Source organism: Balaenoptera ricei, chromosome 17 (genome assembly GCF_028023285.1).
Source record: "Balaenoptera ricei isolate mBalRic1 chromosome 17, mBalRic1.hap2, whole genome shotgun sequence".
In the NCBI taxonomy this organism is placed as follows: Eukaryota; Metazoa; Chordata; class Mammalia; order Artiodactyla; family Balaenopteridae; genus Balaenoptera; species Balaenoptera ricei.
The window spans coordinates 36,759,665-36,769,834 of record NC_082655.1 but is presented as its reverse complement, the minus strand read 5'-3'; the positions used below and the strand labels follow the sequence as shown (position 1 = coordinate 36,769,834).

Genomic DNA, 10,170 nt, shown 5'->3' with positions numbered 1-10,170 from the left:
GTACTCCTTGGTGTAAGCCCTCCCAGAGTCTGCCATTAGCCCCACCAAAGAGCCCAGGTAGGTTCCAGTGTTGGGTTGCCTCAGGCCAAACAACCAACAGGGAGGGAATGCAGCCCCACCCATCAGCAGTCAAGCAGATTAAAGTTTTACTGACCTCTGCCCACCAGAGCAACACCCAGCTCTACCCACCACCAGTCCCTCCCATCAGGAAAATTGCACAAGCCTCTTACATAGCCTCATCCACCAGACGGCAGACAGCAGAAGCAAGAAGAACTACAATCCTGCAGCCTGTGGAACAAAAACCACATTCACAGAAACATAGAAGGATGAAAAGGCAGAGGGCTATGTACCAGATGAAGGAACAAGATAAAACTCCAGAAAAACAACTGAATGAAGTGGAGATAGGCAACCTTCCAGAAAAAGAATTCAGAATAATGATAATGAAGATGATCCAGGACCTCGGAATAAGAATGGAGGCAAAGATCGAGACGATGCAAAAAATGTTTAACAAAGACCTAGAAGAATTAAAGAACAAACAAACAGAGATGAACAGTACAACAACTGAAATGAAAACTACACTAGAAGGAATCAATAGCAGAATAACTGAGGCAGAAGAACGGATAAGTGTCCTGGAAGACAGAATGGTGGAGTTCACTGCTGCGGAACAGAATAAAGAAAAAAGAATGAAAAGAAATGAAGACAGCCTACGAGATCTCTGGGACATTAAATGCAACAACATTCACATTATAGGGGTCCCAGAAGGAGAAGAGAGAGAGAAAGGACCAGAGAAAATATTTGAAGAGATTATAGTCGAAAACTTCACTAACATGGGAAAGGAAACAGCCACCCAAGTCCAGGAAGCACAGCGAGTCCCATACAGGATAAACCCAAGGAGAAACACACCAAGACATAGTAATCAAAATGGCAAAAATTAAAAACAAAGAAAAATTATTGAAAGCAGCGAGGGAAAAACGACAAATAACATACAAGGGAACTCCCATAAGGTAAACAGCTGATTTCTCAGCAGAAACTCTACAAGCCAAGAGGGAGTGGCATGATATATTTAAAGTGATGAAAGGGAAGAACCTACAACCAAGATTATTCTACCCGGCAAGGATGTCATTCAGATCAGATGGAGAAATCAAAAGCTTTACAGACAAGCAAAAGCTAACAGAATTCAGCACCATCAAATCAGCTCTACAACAAATGCTAAATGAACTTCTCTAAGTGGGAAACACAAGAGAAGAAAAGGACCTACAAATACAAACCCCAAAAAATTAAGAAAATGGTCATAGGAACATACATATCGATAATTACCTTAAACGTGAATGGATTAAGTGCTCCAACCAAAAGACACAGGCTTGCTGAATGGATACAAAAACAAGACCCATATATATGCTGTCTACAAGAGACCCACTTCAGACCTAGGGACACATACAGACTGAAAGTGAGGGGATGGAAAAAAATATTCCATGCAAATGGAAATCAAAAGAAAGCTGGAGTAGCAATTCTCATATCAGATAAAATAGACTTTAAAATAAAGAATGTTACAAGAGACAAGGAAGGACACTACATAATGATCAAGGGATCAATCCAAGAAGAAGATATAACAATTATAAATATATATGCATCCAACATAGGAGCACCTCAATACATAAGGCAACTGTTAACAGCTATAAAAGAGGAAATCGACAGTAAGACAATAATAGTGGGGGACTTTAACACCTCACTTACACCAATGGACAGATCATCCAAAATGAAAATAAATAACGAAACAGAAGCTTTAAATGACACAAGAGACCAGATAGACTTAATTGATATTTATAGGACATTCCATCCAAAAAGAGATTACACTTTCTTCTCAAGTGCGCATGGAACATTCTCCAGGATAGATCATATCTTGGGTCACAAATCAAGCCTCAGTAAATTTAAGAAAATTGAAATCACACCAAGCATCTTTTCTGACCACAAACAACACTATGAGATTAGAAATGAATTACAGGGAAAAAAATGTAAAAAACAAAAACACATGGAGGCTAAACAATACGTTACTAAATAACCAAGAGATCACTGAAGAAATCAAAGAGGAAATCAAAAAATACCTAGAGACAAATGACAATGAAAACACAACAATCCAAAACCTATGGGATGCAGCAAAGGCAGTTCTAAGAGGGAAGTTTATAGCTATACAAGCCTACCTGAAGAAAGAAGAAAAATCTCAAATAAACAATCTAACCTTACACTTAAAGGAACTAGAGAAGGAAGAACAACAAAATCCAAAGTTAGCAGAAGGAAAGAAATCAAAACGATCAGAGCAGAAATAAATGAAATAGAAACAAAGAAAACAATATAGCAAAGATTAATAAAACTAAAAGCTGGTTCTTTGAGAAGATAAACAAAATTGATAAACCATTAGCCAGACTCATCAAGAAAAAGAGGGAGAGGACTCAAATCAATAAAATTAGAAATGGAAAAGGAGAAGTTACAACAGACACTGCAGAAATACAAAGCATCCTAAGAGACTACTACAAGCAACTCTATGCCAATAAAATGGACAACCTGGAAGAAGTGGACAAATTCTTAGAAAGGTGTAAGCTTCCAAGACTGAAGCAGGAAGAAATAGAAAATATGGACAGACCAAACACAAGTAATGAATTTGAAACTGTGATTAAAAATCTCCCAACAAACAAAAGTCCAGGACCAGATGGCTTCACAGATGAATTCTATCAAGCATTTAGAGAAGAGCTAACGCCCATCCTTCTCAAACTCCCACAAAATATTGTAGAGGAAGGAACACTCCCAAACTCATTTTATGAGGCCACCATCACCCTGATACCAAAACCATACAAAGATACTACAAAAAAAGAAAATTACAGACCAATATCACTGATGAATGTAGATGCAAAAATCCTCAACAAAATACTAGCAAACAGAATCCAACAACACATTAAAAGGATCATACACCATGATCAAGTGGGATTTATCCGAGGGATACAAGGATTCTTCAATATATGCAAATCAATCAATGTGATACACCATATTAACAAATTGAAGAAGAAAAACCATACGATCATCTCAATAGATGCAGAAAAAGCTTTTGACAAAATTCAACACCCATTTATGATAAAAACTCTCCAGAAAGTGGGCATAGAGGGAACCTACCTCAACATAATAAAGGCCATATACGACAAACCCACAGCAAACATCGTTCTCAATGGTGAAAAACTGAAAGCATTTCCTCTAAGATCAGGAATAAGACAAGGATGTCCACTCTCACCACTATTATTCTACATAGTTTTGGAAGTCCTAGCCACAGCAATCAGAGAAGAAAAAGAAATAAAAAGGAATACAAATTGGAAAAGAACTAGTAAAACTGTCACTGTTTGCAGATGATATGATACTTTACATAGAGAATCCTAAAGATGGCACCAGAAAACTACTGGAGCTAATCAATGAATTTGGTAAAGTTGCAGGATACAAAATTAATGCACAGAAATCTCTTGCATTCCTATACACTAATGATGAAAAATCTGAAAGAGAAATTAAGGAAACATTCCCATTTACCATTACAACAAAACATATAAAATACCTAGGGATAAACCTACCTAGGGAGACAAAAGACCTGTATGCAGAAAAGTATAAGACACTGATGAAAGCAATTAAAGATGATACCAACAGATGGAGAGATATACCATGTTCTTGGATTGGAAGAATCAATATTGTGAAAATGACTATACTACCCAAAGCAATCTACAGATTCAATGCAATCCCTATCAAATTACCAATGGCATTTTTTACAGAACTAGAACAAATAGTCTTAAAATTTGTATGGAGACACAAAAGACCCCGAATAGCCAAAGCAGTCTTGAGGGAAAAAAACGGAGCTGGAGGAATCAGACTCCCTGACTTCAGAGTATAATACAAAGCTACAGTAATCAAGACAATATGGTACTGGCCCCAAAACAGAGACATAGATCAATGGAACAAGATAGAAAGCCCAGGGATAAACCCACGCACCTATGGTCAACTAATCTATGACAAAGGAGGCAAGGATATACAATGGAGAAAAGACAGTCTCTTCAGTAAGTGGTGCAAGGAAAACTGGACAGCTACGTATAAAAGAATGAAATTAGAACACTCCCTAACACCATACACAAAAATAAACTCAAAATGGATTTGAGACCTAAATGTAAGATCGGACACTATAAAACTCTTAGAGGAAAACATCGGCAGAACATTCTATGCCATAAATCACAGCAAGATATTTTTTGATCCACCTCCTAGAGTAATGGAAATAAAAACAAAAATAAACAAATGGGACCTAATGAAACTTGAAAGCTTTTGCACAGCAAAGGAAACCATTAACAAGACGAAAAGACAACCCTCAGAATGGGAGAAAATATTTGCAAATGAATCAACGGACAAAGGGTTAATCTCCAAAATATATAAACAGCTCATGCAGCTCAATATTAAAAAAACAAACAACCCAATCCAAAAATGGGCAGAAGACCTAAATAGACATTTCTCCAAAGAAGACATACAGATGTCCAAGAAGCACATGAAGAGCTGCTCAACATCACTAATTATTAGAGAAATGCAAATCAAAACTACAATGTGGTATCACCCCACACCAGTTAGAATGGGCATCATCAGAAAATCTACAAACAATAAATGCTGGAAAGGGTGTGGAGAAAAGGGAACCCTCTTGCACTGTTGGTGGGAATGTAAATTGATACAGCCACTATGGAGAACAGTATGGAGGTTCCTTAAAAATAGAATTACCATATGATCAGCAATCCCACTACTGGGCATATACTCAGAGAAAACCATAATTGAAAAGTACACATGTACCCCAATGTTCATTGCAGCGCTATTTACAATAGGCAGGTCATGGAAGCAACCTAAATGCCCATCGACAGACGAATGGATAAAGAAGATGTGGTATATATATACAACGGAATATTACTCAGCCATAAAAAGGAACGAAATTGGGTCATGTGTTGAGACATGGATGGATCTAGAGACTGTCATACAGAGTGAAGTAAGTCAGAAAGAGAAAACGATATATTGTATATTAACACATATATGTGGAACCTAGAAAAATGGTACAGATGGACCAGTTGCAGGGCAGAAACTGAGACACAGATGTAGAGAACAAACGTATGGAAACCAAGGGGGGAAAGCGGCGGGGTGGTGGTGGTGGTGTGACGAATTGGGTGATTGGGATTGACACGTATACACTGATGTGTATAAAACTGATGACTAATAAGAAACTGCTGTATAAAAAAATAACTTAAATAAAATTAAAAAAAAAAAAAACAGAAAGTCAAACAGAGGAGAGAGAGGAATATGTTCCAAAAAAGGGAACAAGCTAAAACTCCAGGAAAAAAAAAAAAGCTTAATGAAATGGAGATAAGAAAGGTACCTGATAAATAGTTCAAAGTAATAATAATAAAGGTGCTCGCTAAACTTGGAAGAAGAATGGAGAAATACAGTGAGAACTTTAACAGAGTTAGAAAATATAAGAAAGAACCAATCAGAGCTGAAGTATACAATAACTGAAATGAGAAATACACTAGAGGGGATTGATAGCAAAACAGATGATATGGAAGAAGAGATCAGCGATCTGGAAGACAGAATAGTTGGTATCACCCAATCAGAAGAGAAAAAAAGTGTTTTTTTTTAAATGAGGATAGTTTATGGGACCTCTGAGACAACATCAGGCATACTAAAATTTGTAGATGACTCAGAAGGAAGAGAGAGAGAGAAAGGGGCAAAAACTTATTTGAAGAAATAATGGCTGAAATCTTCCCTAACCTGGAGAAGGACACAGATATCCAGAACCAGGAAGCACAGAGAGTCCCAAAGAAGAAGAACCCAAAGAGATTCACACCAAAACATATCATAATTAAAATGGCAAAATTAAAGATAAAGGAAGAATTTTAAAGGCAGCAAGAGAAAAATAACTAGTCACATACAAGGGAACTTCCATAAGACTACAAGCTTATTTTTCAGCAGTACCTTTTCAGGACAGAAGAGAGTGGCATAATATATTAAAGGGCTGAAAAATAAAAACTTACAACCACAAATGCTGTACTTGGCAAGATTATCGTTCAGAATTAAAGGAGAGATAAAGAGTTTCTAAGAGAAGCAAAAGATAAAGGAGTTCATCATTTCTAAACCACCCTTATGAGAAATGTTAAAGGATCTTCTTTAAGTGGAAAAGAAAAGGCCATAAATAGAAATAAGAAAATACTTGAAAGAAAAAAATTACACTGGTAAAGGCAAAAATTATATACAGTAAAGGCAATATCAGCTACTTAAAAAGCTAGTATGATGCCTAAAAGACAAAAGTAGTAAAATCAACTATAACAACAATAAAATAAAAAGGTGTAAAATATGATGTCAAAAACATAAAACATGGTGGAGTAGTAACAATGTGATGCTTTTAGAATGCATTTGAACTTAAGCAACTATCAACTTAAAATAAACTGCCATGTATATATAGGTTATATTCATGAACCTCACGGGAATCACAAACAAAAACCTATGATATATACACAAAAAATAAAGATAAAAGGACCCAAGCATAACACCAAAGAAAGCCATCAAGTCACAAAGGAAGAGAGCAACAGAGAAGAAAGGAACAAAGAAGAACTACAAAAAGAACCAGAAAAAAATTAATAAGTATATACCTATCAATAATGACTTTAAATGTAAATAGACTACATGCTCCAATCAAAAGACATGGGGTGGCTGAATGGATAAAAAAACAAGACCCATCTATGTGCTGCCTACAAGAGATTCACTTCAGATCTAAAGACACACACAGATGGAAAGTTAAAGGATGGAAAAGATATTCCATACAAATGGAAACCAAAAGAAAGCTGGGATAACAATACTCATATCAGATAAAATAGACTTTATTTTTTTAAATCTGGCCAGAACCTTTATTATTTCAGAAATAAGCATCCTATGTAACTTGAAGTGGTTAGAATAGTTATTTATGGATTACTGTAATAAATATTTGTCAAAACACCAACTACCTCAATAATCATACACTTATTTCATTCATAAGAACTTCCAAAAATAACTCTTCCGTATCAAAAAATTTACAAATGGCACAAGAGAGTTAAATAATGGTCTGTGGAGGAGAGAAGAAAAATTCTGCTAGGGGAAACTCTAATGAAGCGTTTTCTCCATTACATTTTTGATTGATATAGTTGATCAAAGAAGCCTCACTTTGCCTTCCTTTTTTTAGTGATTCCTCTGAAAGGGAATGCAAGAAATCAAATCTGAGGGGAAAAACTGTTTTCATAATCTCAAGTGTAAACCACAAACAGGCTTCTCTGATAAAAGCTTTAAAGCCTGAAGAGATGAGAAAGGCAAGCATGTATTCTTTTAAACATTTCAATAAATTTGTAAAAACATTCAGCAACTATGCACATGTTGTTTGTACACTTAAAAATGCAACAATTTTCATGCTTTGAATATTTTTTCCTGAGTGTTTTAAGGATATTTTGTTCTAGACGATTCAAAAGTAAGGCTTACACACACACACATAATATATATAACAGGAATTCTCCATATGATTAGCACTGTGGACTCTCCTAACAGTGTCAAACAATGAAAAGCCAAATATGACCACATCTATACTATGAGGAGAGCCTGGAGAATCACCTATGTCTTTGTTTTCTGCTCAACACTTCTGACAAGTTCAGCAGATGTACAGCCATGACTTGTTTCCAAACATCCAGACCCCTTCACTGGCTCACTGCAATTACACGACTGTTAAGTTCTAAGTATTCGAAGAAAGACTGCAGGTGTCCCTTTACTTCTCTCTGGTCCCTTTACCAAACCCCTACATCGCTTATGACATTACTTGTTAATATTCCACATTCCAAATGAAAAATGCAGGTACACAAGTTTGCTAAATTTCACTTAACCAAATAAATTTAATAATAGATAAAATACTTAAATTCCTGCAACACAAAACTTGGTTTTCACATTCATTAGAACATTTTAGAATTACTCAAACATGAGAATTGAAAATGTGTGTGCTATTTGGAAGAGAACTACTGAATTTATTCTCCAAAAGAAAAAGCAGACCTGAAGCATCATGTTACTGGAACACTTGAAACATGTTGACAAGTTCTTATCTTCTAAATTTCCATGAAAGCTGCTTGCACAAACTATTTAAAGAATATCTGCCCCTATTAGACAAGCCAGATATCTGATGTATTAAGGAAGTCAGAAGCTGAGTCACTTCACTTCTTTCTGTTGCCTCCAGTTGCTAGAATACTGGCAACTTGCATAAATATGTTTAAAATGTCCATGTAGATTCCCAGCATCGAATCGATGGGATCATATTTTTTAACTCCATACACTGGTACTACTTCTGCATGCTTGATTACTTTCTGTGTATCATACAGGAGAAACGTGCTGAAAAGAACTAATCCACCATAAATTGCCACTGAGTACAGAGTGGCACCAGCCACAGTGGTAGGTGGAAGAAACATAGATCCTAGTGAGGACACAAAGACGACACCCAGGCCCACACCCAGGGGTGCTGCCATGTTCAAAAACTTCTCATTGGGCACACACATGGCCATGGTGGAGAGGCCTCCCACAATGCCAGCTGTGTACCATACAGCTCTGACAAGAGGCCCCCCTAATATCATCAGAAGAGCCACCACTGCACCCATCACACCAGAATGTAGTAACCAAGCAAGATGCTTTGGGCCTGGGCTCCGTACCAGCATTCCAGCTTCAATCATGCGTGCAAAGGTTGCACCAGTTGTCACCCAACAGCCTCTCATCATGAAGTTCATGAGAGCAGGAGTTCTGCTCACTGCCAGGGCAGACAAAGCTGTTATGCCAATACTTCCTGCTAAGTACATATAGGTGGAATGAATTCTATCCTGCACATACTGAGGCCAAATTACAGCTTTTTCAATAGCTCCAATCTCATTAGACAATGGCATTCCCAAGCCATAGGAGCACAAAGCTCCAAGACCAACTGTAGCAATAAACCATCTTTCCATCTGATCAATTTAAAATATTTTTTCCAATGATTGTTCCAAAGCTGTCTCCTTGAGTTCTTGGCTAGTTTTCCCATGCCAAATTCCAATTCTTGTCTTGGTGGCGTATTCCCTGCTGGGTGTTAAGAGCCACTGATTCTTTGTGATGGAATTCTTCACAGTAGGGGAGGCCTTGGTGAAACCTTGGTGGAAAACCCTGGAAGGTAGTTTCTGGAGACACACAAGTCTTGTGGCCAGCATGGTGGTGCACCAGGTTTACCAAGCAGATCTGAAATGCTCAGTCCCTGGTCACCTCAAGCATGCAGTTCCCCTACTGGGCCGGCGAAACACAGCCACGCACATCTCCCGCATCCTCCGCCCACCTCTTACTGACTGCGCATGCCTAAAATAGACTTTAAAACAAACAATGTAACAAAAGACAAAGGAAGGCATTACATAATGATAAAAAGGTCAATCCAAGAAAAGGATATAACATTCATAAATATTTAAGCACCAACATAGGAGCATCTAAGTATATAAAGTAAATATTAACACACACAAAGGGAGAAATAGACAGTAACACAATAATAGTAGGGGACTTTTGTGACCAACATACATCAACAGACAGATCATGCAGACAGAAAATCAGTAAGAAAACATTGGCTTTAAATGACACAGTAGACCTGATACACCTAATAGACAGATACAGAACATTCCACCCAAAAATTTCATAATACACATTTTTTTTCAAGTACACATGGAACATTACTCAGGATAGCTCACATGTTAAGCCACAAAACAAGTCTCAATAAATTTAAGAAGACTGAAATCATATCAATCATCTTTTCTGACCACAATGGTATGAAACTAGACATCAAGTACAAGAAGAAAACTGGAAAAGACACAAACATGGAGAGACCAAATAACATGCTACTAAACCACCAATGGATCAGTGAAGAAATCAAAGAGGAAATAAAAAATACCCTGAAACAAATGAAAATGAAAACACAGCTTTCCAAAGTCTATGGGACACAGTAAAAGCAGTTCTAAGAGAGAAGTTCATGGTGATACAGGCCTTCCTCAAGAAATAAGAAAAATCTCAAATAAGCAATGTATCTTTACAGCTAAAGGAACTAGAAAAAGAAGAAAA

The 10,170-nt window shown here is 36.9% G+C and overlaps 1 protein-coding gene across 1 annotated transcript; it reads right to left on the bottom strand.

Moving 5' to 3' along the window:
• Positions 1-8,131: 8,131 nt before the first annotated feature.
• On the bottom strand, positions 8,132-9,326 carry LOC132351785 (growth hormone-inducible transmembrane protein-like). The gene is given in 1 exon segment (XM_059901785.1): positions 8,132-9,326. A coding segment is annotated over 1 exon segment (1,014 nt). The 5' UTR covers positions 9,282-9,326; the 3' UTR covers positions 8,132-8,267.
• Positions 9,327-10,170: the final 844 nt, after the last annotated feature.